This window comes from Falco cherrug, chromosome 2, assembly GCF_023634085.1.
Source record: "Falco cherrug isolate bFalChe1 chromosome 2, bFalChe1.pri, whole genome shotgun sequence".
NCBI lineage: Eukaryota > Metazoa > Chordata > Aves > Falconiformes > Falconidae > Falco > Falco cherrug.
In genome coordinates, this window is record NC_073698.1 from 65,670,921 (window position 1) to 65,693,331 (window position 22,411).

At 39.6% G+C, this 22,411-nt stretch overlaps 1 protein-coding gene across 9 annotated transcripts in view; it reads right to left on the bottom strand.

Annotated features, from left to right (window-relative positions):
* Nucleotides 1-22,411, bottom strand: part of RASA3 (RAS p21 protein activator 3) — a 179,716-nt gene that overhangs the window by 78,015 nt on the left and 79,290 nt on the right. For 8 of the 9 annotated variants that reach the window (XR_008730797.1, XR_008730798.1, XM_055701417.1 and 5 more), the window contains 2 exons: nucleotides 15,989-16,106; nucleotides 4,448-4,551 (listed from right to left, as the gene is read on the bottom strand). Coding sequence is in view for 7 of the 9 variants with exons in the window: in XM_055701416.1 (XP_055557391.1) it covers nucleotides 4,448-4,551; nucleotides 15,989-16,106 (222 nt within the window). In the remaining 2 variants the exon portion in view is untranslated. Of the gene's footprint in view, nucleotides 1-4,447; nucleotides 4,552-15,988; nucleotides 16,107-17,053; nucleotides 17,115-22,411 lie in introns of those variants that run through there. The other variant, XM_027804890.2, reaches the window with a different exon arrangement.

The window sequence follows — 22,411 nt, forward strand, 5'->3', positions numbered from 1 at the left end:
TGTCCCTGAGCTATGATTTGGTTTCATCTACTTCAGTCCAGAGCAGCTAAATTTAACTACCTCCAAACGCAAATTCGTTTTATTGCCTTACTTTGCTTCAGCTCATCTAATATTAAGACGGAAGACAGTTACAACCTGCCAGCATACAATGGCCACAAGAATTCCAGTTTGTTGTACAACACACCTAATAACCTCTATGAAGGTGACTTACAGCAGTTAAGTTATACTACATGTAATTAACAGAATCACTAGCTAGTCTTCTCCCCACTGGCTTTCTGCTCCTTCATTGAAGAGCTCAGGCATTTCGTATCTGTGCTTTATTCAGTACCATTCCTTCTCCATCAGCATGGCAACCGAACCTCCTCCTCAGTCAAGAGTACACAGACTTACAGAGGAAAGTTCTTACTCCCCAGTGCAGAATGGGTACAAGATTTGATATAGTGAATTTACTTTTTCCCCCTCAGAACTTCACAGGGGTTGCATTTTGTTCAGGTTCCTGCTTAACGCAGGTGTTAGCAAGTCAGTTATATGCATCTGTTACCAAAACAAATGAAGTCCTGGGGTACAAAAACCCAACGTGATTTGTGATTTAAGTAGAAGATAAACGACTGTGTATACCTGAAAGGCATATAATGTTAACTATTCTCTCAGTGCAGTGTTAAATTACTTGGTGTGGCACATTTCCTCTGTTTTTTAACTGATCTGTATGTTCAAGGTCACAACCTGGCAGCCTGAACTGTTCATCACACACCTAGGAGAATGCCAGCTCAGGGCATATTGTGGAGATAGTTTTCTTCACTAAATCTAGCTCAATTATTTAAGGGTGAGAAAAGCCTTCTGCCCCACTGAACTGGCGCAGTTTGCCTCATTCAACATCCCTAAAAATCTGAAAACTAAATATCAAAACATAAACATTAAAGAACATATATTGACATTTGCCTTATTTAGCAGCACTACTATCCTAACATTTCTTCTACTGCATCCAGCCTGAAGTATCTTTTTTCCCATTACTACTGGAGGGGTACCAAATGACAGTTTTTCAAGTTAACTCCATATCCTCAATGTTTTTCCTCACAGTAACAACTAGATAGAAACAGCTATCCCATGTGTTATACAGACACGTGTTCCATCAAATTGGCCTTCAACTCCTGTTTGATCACTTGGAAACAAACCAACAAATCTAATTTTAAATAGAATTTACCATTACTTTCAGTAGTACATTTTCTACTCAAAGCATCTCAATATACTATATAAATCAGTATATAAAATCTAGTCAGTAACAGTCAAGACACACAATACCAATTAAACAACTTAAGAAGAGTTTATTTTCACAGCAACTGTGTATTTGCTACCTTTTATCTAAAAAAGGCAAAACACATTTCAGATCCACTGAGCTCTGCATTTTCTTCATTATGTTTGCATTTCAACCAGCATCCAAGACTCTTCCAAGACACAATTATTCAAGAGTTTTTTTCTGTTTAGCTAACAAAATCCTAGATGACTTAGCAAATTGTGATTAGGAAAATGCAAATGTAATAAACAAACATGCAGACTCAAAGATATCTTTATCTGCACAATCCTCCCATCCTGTATGCCAAAATACTACAGCATGTTCCAAAACGTATCTACATGTGTTCCAGTTTCTGAATTTGTTTGGTTCTCCTCGGAAGTTTCTGTCAGAGGTTTCAGGGGGTTCTTGTTTTTCATTTTCTCACCCCCACTGCTTCCGCTTTTAGTGGCTTGACGTTCTCATCTGTCATATACTAAGTTGCATTTCAGATGTTAAAAGAATTTACCATCAGAAACTTGTATTTCGTATTTGAATAAATAAAGGCATGCCTACCCTGATCTCCAGTTACCCTGGAAATCAGGATTACAGCACAAAGAGAAAGTTCTAGCAATACTAAACAGTGATTCAAAAGTAATTCTGCTAGCCAACAATCTTCAAGAAATAGCTACTTGCCACATTCTCACCATTTTGACACAGATGCACTCTGTTCTCTCTCTGTCTCGAAACCCCCTCAAAACCAGCCAAACAAACAATGAAAACAGATGTCTTAAACATACCAGATCACACAGGAAACACAGGCAAATTCACAAGCTCAGTAACATCTGAACTTAAAATTCGTCTCCCTGGATGGAAGACACAACCCCCAACATCCTTCCCTGAGAAAGTTCATTGCTGGATGAGCATGGGTAACCACATTTTCTTCAGCAGGAGTGTCTTATGATGACATCATATAACAAGCAATCTCTGTAACGCAAACAAAGGGCCCCTATTTGCACAATTCGGTGGTTCAGTGGAAAAGAGCTTATTCTAGCACTACTCTGACCAAACTTCTTCAGTAGGGACCTCTTCCAAACCTCCTTTGCTCAAGCCTCTTAAAGAACAGGTCTCTCAAGACCAAGCTGAAGATACACATAGAACAACTATTCCTTGTAAATACTACTGAATTTGTTCCAATGAAAGAGCTCCCTTTCTCAAAGAAACTCCAGTGCTGCTGCTGACTCCTGTTCAATAGGAACTAATGGAAACAACCACATGCAGTTACTTCAGAGCACTGTTCTCTTCTCAGAACGCTGTCCTATTACTAACTCTGTAAGTTCTGCTTGCATCAAAGTGACAGTTAATTCTGGATTTTTTTTTCTTCTCTCCATTGCTATTTATCACACTTCCACACCTTTGAAACACTCTTCAAAATATGCCTCTGATAAGGATGGAAGGGAACAGAGGAGGAAAAGGGAAAAACTCAAGACTACAACAGCTAATATGCACTGTAAAATCTCAACATAGACAGGTAACACTGGAGGTTCTGCCTTTTAGTGCTACATCAGTATAGTAACACGAGCCTGCCTACCTGTGGATTCTGCAATACATGCAAAAGCCAATGTTGCTTTTTCCTGAGGAGGTAGGGAAAAATAGAAACCTGATCAAACACTCAAGCATCCAAATAAAAGTCTCTTCATATCTTCTGCAAATCCTTCTTTTCACAAACTTCTCCCAGTACCTTTAAGACAAGATTACTCTAGCAGCTCCTGAAGAATTCCCCTCCAATGTCACACCTTGATTATTAAAACAGGAACTTGGGAAACATGGAATTTGCACTTCTTTATACGCAGTTTCATGAGTCTGGCTTGTGTTAAGTGTTCAGACACCCGTGTTTCAAAAGGGGGAGTAAAGCCCTGAGCAAGACAAATCCCAGTCCATGGCCTGTTCATGGGTCACTGCAGCTGCACAAAACTGGTGCCACACAGGAGATCAGATGAGGCAATTTCAACAATGAAAAACTCATCAGTTGAAAGAAAGGAGGTATTACTTTCATGTTACAAGGGGAAACTAGAGATCAGAGAGACCAAAAAGTTTCCAAAAGCTCACTCAAAAATCAGAAACTGATCCCTTCCTCCCCCCCAGGATGCTAGATTGCTAGATGCTGTACAAACGCAAGCTCAGTTAGGGACATAAAGAGAACGGCAATCCAGTTTCCTAGCTCACATGTAAAATGTAACACAGTAATGAAAGAAGTCACTTCAAAGCAAGCTAGTCACTGCACGATAAACTACTGTAAAGATACATACAAAGAGATCTGCACCACCACCCCACCACTTTAAAATAATGCATTTTATTACAGCACTACACAAACTGTTGCTCAACATCAGGCAACTTCCTCACTACAAGCTCTGCAAGACCTCATTGATAACTACAGTCACATTATAGTGAATTTAGAAGAATGGTAGTCATACGTGACTTCTTCCAAAAGTAAGAGATTAAAAACTGAAAAAATCCAAACAGTTAAAACGACTTAAAGTGGAAACTGTTCCCCCTTCAAGGGAACTACGCTTTTACAAGATTTTTATCCCTGAAGAGATAAATGGAGTGTCATGCAATTTGCTGCAGCTGAAATGCATAGCAAACTATCTGCAGAAGCAGAGGTCCTGCCCACATATAACAGGCACTGGAAGTTTTACAGAGCTGTTCTGTAAGCAACAGCTTGCTCTAATACTCTATAAAATTCTGTCACTATTGTACCATGGATACCTGTGACCAGTAGCTCTTACTCTGCATGTCATTAAGGCAGTCATTATTTAATAATACTGCATATGTGTAAGTGTAATGAGCCCTGGAAAAGGCCTTGCATTTAGAGAAAAAAAAATATGCAGCAACAAATGATATTGCCAACATTTAGACAATGCTTTATTGCCTATTTCAGTTAAACTGCAATCTGCATTTACTATCATAACAGACAGCATTTATTTCCCAGACTTTTTTTGATATATGTAATACTGAAGGCATTTTTGTCCCTTAACAAAAAAGACAACACTGAGCAGTACTTGATTACCACTGTCATTGTCAGTCCTATCATGAGCCCAACTTGTAAGACTACATACGATCTAACAGTTAAAATCCAAGAGCAGTAAGCTGTAAAGAAAATAATTTATGAACACATACCTATAATGGAATCCCTTCGAAAAACATCTCTGTCAAAAATATAAAATGACAGATGGCGAAAGGTCCGAGGAATTTCACAGTAAAAGTCTTCTCCATAGAAGGGGCTGGGTAAACAAAAAAAAAAACCAACATACATAAACAAAAATACACACCAAAAAAAAAAAAAAAAAGAAAGAAAGAAATTAAAAAATTAGTGTTGGTATCCTGGAAGAGCCAGTGCATTTATACTTCACACCCAGAACATCGCTGTAGACCATGATGGTCTTTCCCACCCATGAATGTGCACCTTTAAGCACTGTTCCACTTTGACTCTCCCCAACTACCTTTCAATGCCCACAGAACAACATTTCTTAATGTGCAAAAAACAGATATTTCTTGTTATCTGGAAGACAAGAATCCCTAAACAAAGAGGGCAGAGACTACATTATTTGTTAACATACAATGTCCTGAAAGGCAGAGAAAGGCCCCTACTGCCACACTATGCTTACAATAGACCATTACAAAAGAGAATACAAAACCATACACACAAACAGGATAAGCAAAATACAGCATGGTTAATGGCTTTTTAAAAAAAAAAAAAAAAAAAAAAGATTTTTTTTTTTTTTAAATTAAAACGCCTACAGGCACTGCCTCTTTCCTCATCCCCTGCAAAGTTTTTTACCTAAAGTCAGATTCAGTCAACTGATGGTAACTAAGCCTTGGAGCTGGCACGATGCTTGTTACCTGACAGCACTGCCTATCTATTTTTGCATATTGGAATTGTATAGAATAAGTTATTTTACAGTAAGACCAGGTTTAAAAAAAAATAAATACTATCTCAGCATGAAAAGTTCTTTAGAGACTTAAGAGACTGTCTTTGGATCCTACCAATTTAAATGGGGGGAATAATCTCAGACACTTAATAGCAACCCTTTCAGCTTCTCTCTATCCAATTATATGGTTAAGGATTTATTCCTAAGAACCATAAGCATATATCAACATCATTTATTCACTAACAGGTCTACCATTTGACTTGGAATCAAAAATCTGTGTAAGCCATGCTTCAGTAGATCTAAATGAGTAGATGCAATTTGAGTCATATGGACAAATACAGCAAGCACTGCAGATGTAGACTTAAAAATAAATCTAATTTCAACAGGCCGAAAGCCAGCAGGTTTTTTTCTTCTCTTTTTAAACACAGACCTCCTTATTGTCTTGGCTAAACCCAAAAAATGGAGACATACTGGAGCTTTAATCATTATTAAGGGATTTTTATGTCAGAAAATTAGATACCCAAAGGTTATTAATAGTTCCTTGCATTAACCTTAATTTTTTCAGTATTTTTTCAGCAGAGGTCATTCTGTTGGCTTTTTTCAGGATATTTTACATCACCATACACTTTTGCTAGTATTTCTGCCTACAGTAAAAATACGTTCCCCCAGAATTACCACATTCCTTCAAGAACTAGCTGACAAGTCTCACTTAAAACACACAAGCACTGCAAATTATCTATGCACTCTGTGTTTGAAGGGAATATGCCACATTGATTTCATGAAGCCCAGAGACATCATTCAATATTCAGTAAGAACATTATTTAAGTCACTACTCCATAAGCCACACGGAAGAACACACACTGGATAAACAAAGCCCAAGGCGTAGCCCAAGGCATGACCCACGGCTTAAACTTCCACCACTGAAACAGTTTCCCATTCCTTGAAATAAATGCATCCAGCCATCAGTTATGGCAACCAAGGTGAGCCCCACTCAGTCATCCCTACTGTGAGGGCAGGGGAGGAAATCTAACAGCTGGAATTGGAAGCTGCTTTGACTGTCCCAGTTGCCCTCTCTGATTCAGCACTCTCGGTTATGTCCTCTTTACCTATTCTGCTCCAAGACGGTTTATTTAGAATCAAGAATTCAGCAGCCACTGCTTCAGCCACAAAATACGTGAGTTCCTTGGTACAAGCAGCCTCTACCAAACTGGGAATTAGCTGATTGTCCTAGCAGCCATGCTTCTGCTGGCAGCCCCAAGGGCCTCATTCTGTGCACATCACTTGGTGCAAGTTTTCGCGCACAGGCTTAGCCCAAGGGAGCTACACAAATGCATAAACATTGCCCAAATACCTAGTGCATTATACATGCAAAACACTTGCATGGTTCTGAGCCCTAATACTCTGTTCAGCCATAAAATTGTCCTTTCTGCTGGAAGAACACAACAGATGAAATTGCTCACTAATGACCTTAGAATGAAATGATACTTACCAAACTGTGGATTATGTATCCAATCCTCTATCAAGAATACAAGGGGAGCTTCAGTACAGTGGAAGTCTCAAGGCAATGTAAATACAAGTGAGACTTACACTGAGCACACTTTAATTCAGCTCAGCTGTTTCTGGGGGAAAGAGCAGGGAAGAGACAACAACTGGGGCCTCTGGCAAGTCCCCTATTAATGTTTGTCTCTGGCGGTGGTCAGGGTCAGAAGATAACTAAGACCACACCATAGCAAAACAAACACAAAAGTCAGAAAAGTAGAGTGGACATCAGGAAGCATCTAGTCCCACACATGGTATCAAAAAGAGACTGATTAGCAGAAGAAATACCATGTGGGCTGACTTAGCCATGCAGGGATTGCATCTGGTCACTGCTTTTAGGCACAAGGCTTATTAGCCTCAACAACACCTGCTGGCTGGTACTCCTCACAGGACACATTATTTGCAGCCGCTGTCAAGAGAAGGGAAGCTTTGTTCTGCTCTTATACCCCTTGTAGATTCACAACCTCTCATCACTCAGGTAACACCCCTGAGGTGCACCGAGTTCTTAATTGATACAAGCAAGCTGATTTCTAACACAAGTGCACTCTCTCTGCACTACATAATTAGCCAACATTTTAAATGTAAGGATAGATATCAAGATAATTCTGATACCCCCTGCCCAAATCTTGTGTAGCTCTGCAAAAACAGTATCCTCTCTCTGAAGGATGCGAAAGTAACCACACAAATGCTTCCAGCTTCCACTTAAATGTGTGCTTTTCTTCCATGTATCTCTTCAGAACAGTACTTGCTTTGTCTCCCACCCGGACCTGAAGAGCAAGAGGTCGCAGCAGTCAAACAACATGATTTATTTCCCAAGCTAACGTATCTTGAGCACGAGCCCCAGGGCTCCAGAATTATTTTTCCAAAAGAATAGCTAAGTCCCTCCCTCAGTGTCCCCTCTCTCCCAAAAGCCAGAATTAGTCTGATGGGGCTTCAGTGAGTGCTTTTATTTTGATATAGCAATTAATAAAAAGCAGCAGCATCTGCCTACACAGCCCTCAGGAGTCTTGACAAAATCCTCCAAAAAAAAATACTTTCAGAAATCAAAATCTTTCAGAGCCAAATGAGTTCAGGTTCAACTTCCAGGTTTTGAGTTAAGCTTTCCTTGTAGATTAACCAACCCTATGCTCAGAAGGAATTTTAATCGTGCAAAGAGGAGAAGAAATAATATGGGTCCCCTCCCCAACCCTGCAATGTAGGCTGCACATCTATATGGTCACAACAGAAGCACATGGACAAGACCAGTGTAGTCATTATTTCAGTTTCTTCTGGACTTCAAACAACTGATGGGACATAACTGCTGAGAGCATGATCTTGCAATGACAGAAACAGTGAACCTCTGCTGTAAAATGCAGTTTAGCACCTTCCGAGTTGAATAGAAAACCATTTTCAAATCCATCTTCTTCAACAGACTACTAAGCTTAGAACAGTTTTACTAATTTATTTTTAGTTTTGCTATCACAGTGATGAGAAGAGTAGCAGTACAGACATCAACTGTTCTTTAGTTATGAAATGGGGCTTGTTCCGAAGTCACTGTCTCTCATTTTCCTGACAGGATTAGAAATTACAGAGAAAGACCTGTATCAATTTTGAAATCCTTGCTGCAAGCTTTCAGGCACACAAGGGCCTGACTCTGTAGCCTTCTACTCCACATACCCTCTCTTCACACCCCTTTCTCATCTCTTTTCCAGTATATACCCATCACCTTGCTATGCTCTGAAGGGAGGGAAGCTCTACCTCAGCAGCCCCTTCTCAGGAAGCATAGAGCTCTTGCTGCACAGCTTTTTATACACTCCCTACCACCAATACATACATCAATCAATCCCTCTCAGGACGCCTTCTCTAGGATGCTTCTACAACTTGTCACAGAAGAAACAACAACAAAGTCAAGTAAAAACATAAAGAACAGTGCAATGGATTTGAATCTGCAGGCATACTTCCACCTCGACAAAAATTCGCTTGTTCTGAATGCTTACAGAAGCAAGAATAGCACAAAACCAAAACCAAGAAGTTCCCTCTAGGTAGCGTTTCACTCACATACAGCTATCTCGCATACAGCCCTTCCCATTTCAAGGTATCTATTTTTTAATCTCTTTCTATGTGCGTTTTTGCAATGGATATTTTCAGGAGGAGACAGGGAATGAGAAGAGAAGCAAATTACTGTGCAGATCAAGTGGAATGAAAGCAAGTAAGGAAGAGAATCCTTATTTCAAACATGATGAATGGGAACTTCCTCCCCTAGAAAAAGGTTCAAAATTTGCTCACTTTTACATGTTTTACTAAACATCAGAGGCATACTTGCAACTCTAACTCCATACTATCAGATATTTGCAATGATTTCAGTAGATAGTATTAACAGAGAGGAAGAGATTTTGTAAAACATATCTCTGTGTAGAAACACTTTAGTTTCAGGCTGTGTTGCAAAACCTCATGCTTGTTTCTCAATACTTAGGATTCGCTAAAGCAGTTTTGTTTTTGTTTTGGCACCAGTACTTCAGTGGATGAAGTGAAATGCGTGATGAATAATAATGAAACCCCTCAAACCAGAATTCTTTGTGTATGGATTTTTTTTTAACTGCTTTTCTGATTAAAAGTAAGGATTATTAACATGCCACAGACAACTCCACATCCTCTATTTTAAAATGTTTAGAAATACTGGATTCATCCTGCTGCATGAACTGAAGACCAGAGTTCACATTGCCATGTGAGTAGGAAGCAAAATCAGCCAGTACAAAGGAGTACACTTGTTTGTCTCTACTACTAAGCTTTTTCTACTCCTTGGCTAACATGTTTTATACTATCCTTTGCAGCGTATGTAAAGGGAGTGGGGTAGAGAAGAGAAAGTTTATAAGCCAAATAAAATTTGAATACACTTCAGTCTCCTACTAGACAGAGCTACAAGAAGACAGGCAACTAAGAGCCAAAGTTGGCAGATGCCATGGTAACTTCCTTAGACAATTTATTAAAAATACCTAGTATTATATTGGAACACAGATTTGGCATACAACATGCAGCAGGAAGTACATGGCACAGCAGGCAACATCTAAATCCAAACATACCACTTATGCCCACTGTTATAAGTGCAGGCTGCAGTCCTCCAGACATCCACTGAGCCTAAGCAATTTTTATCTCATGCCACCGTGCAGACACCCAGGACAGTGTTGTGTTAATAGCCACAACCGCCCCTACTACACAGAGAAAAAATACAGCAGTGTGCATTTTCTCAACTCTATGCTCAGAAGAGAGAGACAGATACACAAGCTATAGTTATCATCTTCACTTGACAGTTGCTGGTTTGGCTCAATGAGGCTTACAGGGATTATGATAACTTGAAGCAGCAGCCGCTTGGCCCCTAGTCACCTCCCAAAATATTCTGTAAGATGACACACACAAACAACAGAAGTCACATTACAGCTGCATTTACTTTTTTTTTTTTTTTTTAATCACTCCAAGCAGCCTGCAACACCAACAATTGTTACTCACATGGGTGGCTTTTCATGTGGATAAACGCTCCCATTCATAAACCCTGCCTTGGGTCTCAAGGCTCACTTCATTCTCCTCCTTTCATTAAGTCTTGCTTCCCTTCCTGGCACCCTTCCCAGCTGTATTACTTCCCTACACAACCATACAGTCCTTGCCTTCAGTAATATTCCTGACCAGGCTGAAGTTGCACTCATACCCATCTTATCCCATTTCCTTAAAGGCTTGGAGTGTTCCAGAATTGCAGCCTATCGATATAGGAAATCAACCCACAATTAAATGTAGTTGAGTGCTGATGATGGCAGACCCTGGTGCAGGCAACACGCTAAGGAGTGAACTGGGAGCATGCAGGAGAGAAGCTGCAGAACATGCTACAGCATCCAGCTCAAGGCCTCTTTACTTAAGGCCTCTGGACTGGGGAAAGCTGTTATTTCAAGGAGGTGAGCTGGCAACATAAGGATATGGAAGTAGCTAATGAACTAACTCAAGATACAACAGCTAATTTTGGCAATGCTGCAACTAAGAGAAACAACTTTGTGTTTAAAATTTGAGAAGTGGCCTGCATCCAAGATGTTATCGGAACATAAGAGAAGTTTAGCTATGCAGCCATGAACTCCAAACACAGGGAAATAAAGGGTTTAAGCAAGCCTAGAATTAAAAAATAACAACATTAAATATGGCAGTAGAATTACCTAAAGTTCTGAAAGCTATTGATTTAATCTGTTTCCTGATCTAATACCTACTAGTAAAATAAAGACACAGCAACCTCTTGTTAAAGAGAACACAACCTCAACTATGAATTTACAGTACATTTCACTATACGCTCACAAGCACACTGCAGCCTTGTAGTTCTCACTTACCTTCACTGAAGACCAAAAAAAAAAAACCAAAAACAAACAAAAAAAAAAGACTGAGGGCTGGGGAAAGTGCTTCTGGCTTCATTTGCTGTTTCATTCAGGCTTTGATCACTATGTTTAGCACGTGAAAAATTCCTCAGTGGAATAGTGGAGAACTAAATAATCACAGACTCAAGACACTTGGCTCATCTCTCTAAAGCACACACTGTCAGCCATTTGATTCTTACCGTACGACAGTTTTTGCCTTTATTCATATCCTTGAAACAAATTTAGAGATGTCACATTCCTTCCATTCTTCACCTATGATTTGAGAAGCTGCCTTGACTTCCTGTTGCAGCTGACACTGCCCTTTAAGTGAATGGAAATATTTGATGCAAACAGCAAAGGCAAAGCCAGTCTTAACACCAACAAGCCAAGAAAGTTTATCCTCACAGAAGATCTGTAGCTAGGAACAAGTCCTGGATGGTGGAGCCTGAAGTTTGAAACTACTCATGGGGGAAGCCAAGTAGTTGGTTCAGCAAAGGAAATTTTTAGGCAAAATCCTCGTCAAGCTGTCTACTTGCAGCTCAGAACTAAAGAAGAGTTGCAGATCTGTGCACTTAAAAAAAAACAGTAATTCTCACATGTTCCTTAGGACATAAAAATACTTGAGTCCCTTCATATACATCTGTACTAGGTTATATGGAGCAGATCCAATTCTATTCAGTGCCTTTGTGGATGATGGTAATATAAATGTTGAACAACAAATACAAAACAGAGAGGCGTATAAAATCCTGGCTCTAACTGACCCCTCCCTCATATCTTATGACTTGCATGTGACCTTCTTAGAATTTATTAGAAGCTTGTGCCAAGGAGTTTATGAAAACAGTGCTGCTTGAAGAGTTCAAGATTCTCTTCCTGGGAACCTGGATAGCTTGCTCTGATCAACCCACACGTTCACTGTGCTGGTCCAAAGATCCCCAGAGAAGTCAAATGGCTCTGAAATACCTCACATAAACAGTACTTTTGATTTGCTCTGTGGCTTGCCCCTGCTGTAACCCTTGACTTGTTTCAGTCAAGGTGCTACCAATTTATACTCAACAGCAGCTCTCAAAATCTTCTAGCACAAGGCAGCAGAGCAACCATCCAGTATAACAGAAGCCAAGAGAGGCTGACTGGCAGGAATTAAAAGTTCCTGACTGTAATTCACGAGTCCCACAGACTGCTGAACAGAGGAGTCAAGGTTCACCATGCTGCCTGCTCTCAGTTTTAAGATGCAAACTTAGACAAAGGGCTTCAGGCTCACAGAGATTCTCTTCAGAACACTGGTGAGGGCATGGGACTGGCCAATAGGATGTGGTGGTTCAGTTCTGAATGAGACACCTTCTGTTGATTTCAAAAGTTACTGCTCTCAGCTGTCTTCTCATGCCTCTGCTGCAGCCTAATAAAATAAAATTCTGTTGCAGAAGATTAGGACACAGCTCAGGGAGGCAACTTCTTACACTGTCCCAGTATAAAATACGGGAGATCATGACTCAGTCTGAAGGCTCTACCATAGATACCCCAAGGAAGCCAGAACTGGACGTTCATCGAAGTCCCTCTAAGAAGGAGAGAGAACTACTTCCTCTCCCCCATTTGCCAGTTCTACTTAAGTTTTACATCAGGAGACCTGCCTGGAAAAATATACATTTCTGCAGGGCTTAGTAAAAGCTTAATGAAGCTCAACTGAGTAAAAATACAAAAAAAAAAAAAAAAAGCAAGCACTCCTTGAATTTCCAGGTCCACAAGACAATGTTTCAGCCTGACTTTAATTATAAGCTTCTTCAGGCAGATAAAAAAGTAATTTTACGCAGATATGCTGGAAAAGATAGGCTTCCCCAGGACAAACCTGAATGCGAAGACATTGTTTCAGAGTCAGTAGTGCTAGGGCTGCACGTGAAAACACCTTTCAATTCAGACATTCACACAAACTATCTTATTTCTCATAGGATTTTATACACAAAAATCATTTTTTGAGTTTATTGAAAGATGGGGGAGTTACCAATATGAATGAAAACACAAAAAACTCTTAAATCTTACTTTATAGCAAGCCAGCCCTGTATCAGCCATAAAGCAATAAAGTAGAAAATAGACATGAACAACAGAGTACAGCTAGCGTTCTCTCCTTCAAACTACAGTCAAAGGCTATGTCACCCACACAGATGCTCAGGCAGGATTTGATTATTTTAGTCATGTATTTGCCTAGCTTCTCATCCCTGCTCCCATCTAACATCGTATATCACAGCTGTGATACCTCAGAAAAAGGGACACAACACATGCTTCACTATTACGTTGGCAACTGCCTGGCAAAGAAGCACCATACATGAAAGCAAGCATTTCTCTGCTGCATACAAATTACATGGGCCTTAGGGCACATAAGCCTCACTTGCCCAGTAATTCACGGTTACTCAATGGGTTGAATCAATTTACAAACAAGCATTAAAGAATGTAACAGCATGACTGGCTCCTCAGCTATGCGCTCATCTTAGTCTAACAAAAAACAATAGGCGACTGCAGTACAGTCTGAAATCATTTGAAAAACATCTTCCTCTGAAAATCTATGCGCTTGTTTTAGTACGTGTAAACACAGCCATAAAAGATTAAGTAGCTGTTTGACTGTGCCTCACTAAATAAAAGCAATTCCTATCCACAGACTAGGAAGACATCCCAGTTTTACCACTCATGTATTTGGGATTTGAAACAGAAATGCAAGGACAGAGAAACACATGTATTAATTCAGAATTCACTTGATACCGACGTCTGTAAGTAAATAGTCAGGAACTGTGAAGAAGCAAGTTTTTCAAAAATAGTACTTGCAAATAGAAGCTTTGAGAGAGAGAGGGCAGACAACCACTGAAGATAAGAATTCAATGGGGGAAGAAATAATGACCAAGGACATCACCTTTAGCCAACTCTTAGAGCAAAGAAAACAGGACTACAAAGTGATTTTGAGAGGTCATCTGGTCCACTGCTGTCCCAAAGCAGGAAGACTCTCCATATTTTGGTTGGGACTGGTTATACAGAACCTATTGAAAGCCTTCGGCAATAGATGTGGAAAAGCCAAGGCAATCTACTCCAGTGCTTCAGAAACTTTAATGACAGGAAGATTTTTCTTCACGATAAACCTTAACCTAAATGTCATTCCCCACTGCAATTTAACTTCATTATTACTTGCAATATCTATACTGGACATGCAAAGCAATTCCCTCCCTCTTAATTTTTTGAGGAGTTTGTTGTTTGGGGATTTTTTGAAATATTTACATAGTTATATCTACTCTCATCCCTCCTCTCTAGGCTAAACAATTCCAATCTTTTAACCATTCCTCACTGGTTATGTTTTTCAGACCTTGATCATTGTGTTGCTCTCCTCTGAATTCACCCCAGTTTATGAAAAGAACTTGGCCCCACAGGAAATCAAAAACCTTCCAGTTCTGCACAGCCTCAGTGTACCCCTTCAGCTTTATAATGATATCTGAAGACAGATGGAATTTTTCCCACTGAAGGAATCATGCTTGTTGCTTATTCCTACTACAAAGAGTTTATTTTCTCAGTAGAAAAATACTTGGATTAATTCATGGAAATTACATCAACTATTCTCATACATCCCTACTCCCCACCTCCCATTTCCCTGCAAGCACAAATGATCCAGAAAAAAAAAAAAAAAAAAAAAAAAAAACAACCAACCACTGTGCAACTTCCCAGGAATGAATTTAAATGAGTTACAAAGTCAGTTTTAGAGAAACAACTGGTTCAGGGACACTGCATGTCAGCTATTGGGAGCAAAGAAAAAAAGCATACAGATCAATCTTCACTTTTTTTTTTTTAAATATAGTACAGTACAAACAGGAAAGTGTTAGCATCACCATTCAAAAACACTCTAATTATATTTAGCCAATTTAAATGCCTCAAGAAACAAAAGTCTTTGTCATACACCCCAGCACACCACATCAGAACATAAAATGAAGAATAGAGACTTAAAGACAACAAAAAGTTATGTGAGAGAACAATTAAAGTGACTTAAGGGAATTAATCCCACTTCAAGGTACTCAGACTCACATTCTTAAATGCATTGGGTACTCCTGAGGGGTTGGGGGTGAAGTCTAGAGCTATCTCCCGAAGAAAATTATTCGCAATAACAAGACAAATAGCAAATTCCTAACTGTATTACTCAACTCTCACTCTTTCCCCACTTTATATCTTAAGATAAATGTTATAAACTTGACTGTTACTTGCTGCTGCTTTCCCCTCAGCTCCCAAAAAAGCGTCATTTGCCAGAGTATACACACATGCCCAGTCTTGCTCCCTGTATTATTTTTGTGTTTGGGGATTTCCAAGAGAAAAGTGTTTTAACTTTTGCTACGTGCTTCTCATTCTGTTTCATTCTACATGGCTTCTACAACCTCACAGGAAGTGTCCAAATTAATCAGACAGGCATCTTATGCTCAAAACCTCTCATTTTAGTTACAGACTCATGACGGGGGGGGGGGGGGGGGGGGGGGGGGGCGGGGGGGCAGGCGGGAAATATCCCTAACTCCTCCACACCCATGAGAGTAGCTAAATCAATGCAAAATTCTAAGCACGGATAGATGCAAAATCGAATTCAGTGCTCCCTTCTAAGTCGAGATCTAAAAAGCTTAGGGAAGTTCAAAACAAATATAGCAGAAAGAAAGGAGCACTGGCTGCACACTCTCGGTGGCCTTGGTGAAGACATTTTCCCATATATACAGATAGGAATCATGACGTTACTAGTTCTACCACTAGTATTCTTAAAACTGGAAGAAGGATCATATTCATCATCCCCCCCCCCCCCCCCCCCCGACATTATCTTTGTAACATTAAACAAACACAGTAAGGAAAGAATAAGAAGACTTAACATGTATACATGTATTTGTTACCATAATGACTTCTCCACTATTTTGGTCCTGAAAACCTCCTCCTGGTCCAGGTTTACAGTGCAGTAGCAATCTCTCATCTTGTTTGGCCCCGGATAAGTAGGAAGATTTTTGGCTTCGCCTAAAGACAAGAAAGACAAAACCCAGAAGGATTACATATTAAACCGTTATCCATAAATTAGTCATCTAACAACTAATGCAGTATCAGCAGCAAGGCTAAAGCAAAGCATTAAGTTGTATTTTTCTTCCCAAATGTGAAGTCTCTATTAAACATAGCAGCAGTATTCTGTCTGCAAGGCAGCAGCTCCTGACAGTCACTGGGTTTAGAGCTCAGCAGCAGCCAGCAACAACTCAGTTTGTTGCGTCTGATTTATTCGCATATGTTTGGATGCCTACTGCTTCCTTGCAGGTTTGTGTTTAGGTTTTGATCAGTCCTCCCATAAGATACCAGGAACACAATACACGGTAATAAAGCTTTCTGATACAGCCCATTGATTTTATCCTAAAGGCATTACCAGAACACAGCAAATGAGGACTGACCCCCAGCTCCATCGCTACTCACAGATTTGGAGATGGAAAACAGTCACTTTAGTTACAACCAACAGTCTCACACCACATGCTGGACTTCAAAGCACTTTGATGAGGTAATTGGCACTTATGAAGCTGCCCAAGGTCCTTGCACAAAGATACCATCCAAATCATGAATATTCTTCATAATAAACATTTGTTTCAAAACTGCAACAACAAACATGTATGTATCCTACATTTAACTGGGGGGGATGGGGACGGAGGATCTAAGGGTAACCAAGAGATTACAAAACACGAGAGTATGAAACAAGAATAAAACCACAGCCTTCCCTCCTATATACTCATTAATAACCAAAAGCTGAGCACTAAATTTCCTTGGCAGATTGATAAAATCAAAACTTTCAGACAGGAAACTGGTAATGCTCCTCATGGCTTTGCTAAAAGCACCTCAGCACTACACGGGTGAGTGATTTAGTTCTAAAGACAGAACTCTCAAAGAATGACTAAATTTAAGTCTACAATGCACGTGATCTTATTTACCTTGACTCTTCCAGTACCCAGAGATTATTAGCACATACCATGGGAACTAGATCATTCTCTCCTGGTAAAAATACAAGGAATAAAACTAAAACTAAAAATAAACGCACAGACCAAGTGAACACAGGTTTGTTTGCCAGCAGAGAAGGGAACTCTAAATGACAGTACAAATATAACTTTTTATCAGATGTCTGCAGCTGAGCTTAAATGCATTTTACTAGACACATGCTTTCCCAGTCTCCAGCTCCCAAATAGCTTTATACTATTAACAGAATCATCTTGCTTCTTTCAGCCCTGTCTTCAGTAAAGACATACTTTTTCCCTTCTGCAGATTTGTTCAACAGCACTCTGATGCACATGCATCTAAATACTGAAGAACTACAGCAAGGAAAGATTGAGCCAACATGCATCCTTGGCTTTAAAGGAAAAGCATGAAGTGACACAGGACTCCGGATCTTCCTGTCTGTGATCTCTCTCCGGCACACTGGCTAACTGACTCACAACGTGCCCTTGGAAACACCACACAACCGTACTTCTCACAAACCACCTGCACACGGGTGATCATACATGCGTATGTTTTTTAAAGCTGACCACAGAACATAAAGAGACATTGAAAAGGGACGTGAAAACATTGTTTCTGACAGTAATGCCTCACTTCAGAGTTCTTCTAAATAAGCTTGCTCTCAGCTCAGCTGATGCTCCTTGATACCATCCTCCCCACTTCCTTCAGAGTTGTGAGACATTGTATAAAAAAATAAGCTGTCTCCACTGTAATTCGAAGGTGTGACTGGAACCTCTGCTGGCATGCCCAATGCGGCTTTAAACTAAGGTGAAGTGTTAGCAATAGTTTAACTGCAGCAGCTCTAGCCAAAAATAATTGAGGATTATCGATGGCTTGCTCAGCCTGCATTGAAGTCTATCCTGCTCCAGTAAACCTTCAACTTTTATGCGTTAAGTCTGAATTCAAGCAAGTTATAAATCAAAGGTAACAGCCTCACACAGACCTCAGTCTCTGTCGCAGACTCAAGAGCATGTCTGCTCTCCAAGACCAGAGCATCCAAATTTCTCTTGTCTATTCTCACATTGAAGTCACATGAAACCAGCCTCTTTTCTGGATGACCGGGCAGAGCTCCCCAGAGAGACAGTGAGCGTGTCAACAGGAAGTTTCAATAGCAGAACGATAAGCAAGTCTTCCTCTGGGGCTGGCACACTATTCTTGGGGTTCTTCCAAGAGAACAGGACAAAAAATTTTGAGCTCACAATTAAACTAAAAAAAATATGCAGTCTCCCTTTTTCTGCACTCTTCCACTTCCTACTTCAACACAATCATACATATGAAACCAATTCCAGGTTTTACGATCTCAATTCCCAGTTTTCCAATGTGTATGATATTCACTAAAGTGCTTGAAGTTAATACTTAGTCATGCCAGAGCACTCTGTAAGAACTGTATTTTGAAAACCCAGTTCTCCTCTTTAAGACTTGCAGTAGAAAAGCCCACAACATCAAAACCTAAATATAACGCAAATGAAGACACCATTTAGCATCGCTAGAAAATGACTGCCTGCACAGTCTGTACAGCAAACTAAAGCTCACCACCATCACAGTATTAGAAAGTGAGGCACAGAGGGAAGACAGGGAGAAGACATTTTACAGTAATTTCTTTCTTCGGACTGGAAAAATGCCCTGAAAAGCCACTGAGCCAAGAAAAAGGGATTAACTGACCAACCCAATATATTAATCATGACACTGACTTGAGTAGGAGCTTACAAAAAAAACCCCAAAAAACCCCAACAAAACAAAACAACAAAAACAAACCAAACAAACAAAAAACCCGCAAAAAACAGTTTCCTCCCAACACTGGCAGCAGCCAATGGCTGTTCAGATTCCTCCAGGACTGAGCAGTTCAGAAAGAAAAATTTGTCAACCTTTCAAGCATAGCTGAAGACCCAGCTCTCTAGCCAGACATTTTATGTCAACAAATGCACTCTGTTAAAGCTTCAGTTGCTCTTTAGATTCCTCCAAGACAAAAACGTTCCCTCTGTGGCACTGTTTTGCCATCTACAACGAAGCTGAATAATTTGCTCAGTATTTTTTTGGTTCTAATACTGAAATGAAAAAAAGCAAGCCCAGAACGCTTGATACAGTCATGCAGCATTTCTATATTCCCAACCAGAGCTGATGACATCATTTAATTTGGGCGAGAATTTCATCATTTAACCTATGTGTATAGAAGAGGCATCTTCACCAACTGTATTTTCAAGAGGCAGCTCTGCTTTTTTTCTTTTCCCCCGCTTCGTATTTGTGAAGTACCTGTATGATAGAGAATTTGGAGAGGGTTTGCAGACAAAAGGTCAATACACTCACCTTTAAAACCTTCAGTTTTCCACTTCCGCTAAGAAGAAACAGAAGGTTTCTTAAGATACCTAATGTCTTGACAATTTAAAATACATGAGCGCTCTGTTTTGGAGCATAAGGCTTCTATTTGGAGCCACTGTGGCAAAACAATCAGTTCAAGTCTGCAATAGCTTTTCTTTCTATCCCTGCACTTCTAATATACATGGGTCCTAATTTATCTGTGTGATACACTCAACTTAGCACTAAGAACTTCAACCCTGCAAAGTTGATTTCAGCTATGGAAAAGTTATCATTAGGTATTTTGGACAAGTCTTAAAAAATAAACTATACTCTGAATACATCACTGCCTTGCTATCTTCTCCCCACGAATACTGGGTTACTACAGTTTAAAAATGGACTACTGTGGGAGCACAGACAGCTTAGCTTGAGCTAGGCACAAGGAACGGAACAGGCTGAAAAAAAGAGAAAGGAAAAAACTCAAAACTATATTAATCTTCCTTCTTCCTTCCAATGTTATACATGCCTGGTGAGACACTGGCAATAAAAGAGAAGAAAGAAAAAAGGGCCCTCCTGCATACACAGCAGAGAAGAGCACTGCTTAGCTACTTGGAAGCATAACTGGTAAGAACAAGAAAAACTAGGAATAAACAAATACATATGTATATGTGTACAGTTTCTTAAGGTCTGGCCACCTTAAATTTTTTGAAGCATTTAGTATTTTTAATTGAATGTAGATACTTGGCATTGTGTCATCGTTGCTTTTGACATATTTCCCCAGGTGCAACCTTCTGAAAAGCAGAGAACATACAACAGCCAAGCATTATTTCTACCTTTTGGAACAATATTTGCTGCTCCTGTGCTTCTAAGTATCAGGTCACCAGCACACATCTGCCAAGCCGAGGTGCATTAAGGAAGACTTTGTAATGTGCCAACAAGTTAGCCTGCTGTCTTGTAGCAGCAACATACTTGATTTTATCAGGATGGCATAGGACAGTCATGTCCCAAACTATTTTAGAAAACAAACAAGCAAACAAAAACCTACCTCCCAAAAATAAACCAAATAAAAGCAGCAGAGCTTTCAATGCCACAGCATTTCACTTCAGGGAGCATGCTGAAAGACTTGAGCACAGAAATCAAGTACCTAAAATCTGAAAAGGGCAACAACCCACTTTGTTTCTGCCACAATCAGGAAAACACTCTCCAAACGATCTTATAGTCAAGCATGTCAAGAACAAAACAGAGCAGCAATGTATGTCAAGAATGAAAAGCTTCTCCTGTTCTCCCTTCAGCTCTCTATACCAACAGAGATGCTGGAATTTGAAAAAATTATCTCAAGCACTCCTTTCAAGTTTTCTTGCTTCTGAAAAAGCATTATTCCTTCAACATCCATAGATCAAGCAAAAACAGAAAAAGGAAAATGTGTATACACACAGGGCTCTGATTTTCTATAACAGTTCATGCTTAAAAAGCTCTTCATGCACAAAACGCAGCATATTTGTAAAATATCAAGATGCCATTAGGTCTATAATCAATACTTGAGGTAATTTTAATTGAAACAAAAATACAATACCACTCAATCTCAATTAAAACATGCAAAAATACCCAGAAGCACATTAACTTTTGTGCCTATACATAAATTTAGATTGAACAGAAACGGCAGCATTAATGTTCAACGTTGAGAAAGTAGTTTGGGGGGTTTTTGCAAGGTGTGCATTTTGGGGGTGAGTTGAGGACAAGGGGAGGGGTACAGCTGCAATACCTCAAAAGGGATATACTGAAAAAGTAATCCCTTTAAATATTAAAATGGTCATAGTCAGCAAACTTCTATTCACATCAGAAACCAACTCTGTTATTAAACAGCCAGTGTGTTAATTATGTGCAATTAACATAATGTCTAAAAGCAGAATACAGAGGTACATTTGTCTATAACTCCTATATGTAGATATACCGTATGTACCTCTCAGAATGGAAAATTTAAATTCAGTTTTGCCTTTCCAAATAGGAAAAGGCAATAAAACCAAACAAAACCAAAACCAAGCAAACAAAAGTGAAGTTCCAAGAACCAGTGTACCCAGCCTGCAACTACAGAGTTATTTATATAAGTAGCTTAGTGTTCTTGTGTGCTTTTGTAGTAACCTAAAAACAATAAACACCTTCTAGGCAACACATGCAGTGTCAAAAATGTTGTCTTTCCTCCTATGTATACAGCTCACAGAGCCTAAAAATAAGAAAAATACATGAAATTTATAAATGGCTATTAAAGAAAATAGATACATTTAAAATATAAGATTTCTTTTAAAACAGATGTGGCTGGAAACACTATTTGTCCAACAATCTCTCTTTGCTTTTACCATAGGTATTTATCTGTGCATACACACAGGCACACTTTGCTCTCATGGAGAGACAGATTGCGTTAGATTTCTAAACCAGGTCAAAAACTAGCCATCTGTGAACAGATTTTGATCATCTGGAAAATGAGTTTTTTAGATGACCTCTTCTTAATTTAAGCCCTTGCCTGCCAGCCTCTTTCCACGTGAAATGATCATCACATTAGAAGACTCAGGGAAAGCACTTCCTCAACAAAACAATACTGACCACCTGGGCCTTAATAACCACAGCAGAAAAACTTAATACCACAACTAGTGCTGCTTCAGCAAGTAACCAGCAAGGAAACAAAGCACACTACATTCATTGCAACTTTTTAGACAAGAGCATCACATGGAAATCCTGGCTTAGGGGTGATAAGCAGCATCAAACCCAAATCCTTTGGTAGTAAACTGAAGACCACCAGCAGCTGATATCTCTGTGCCAAAAACTATTTATACCTACTCAGACCTAGTAGTTCTAGTGGAGTTTTACTGCCTTCACAGTTTGGTGACAGAAACGTTTGGGATCCATTAAAATCCCTTCACCAGTACACGGGGTGCCATACTACTTCTAGGAAACCACCGCGACCCTCATATGATTAAACTTATTCTATAGCAGTTAGGGATCTTCATATAGAC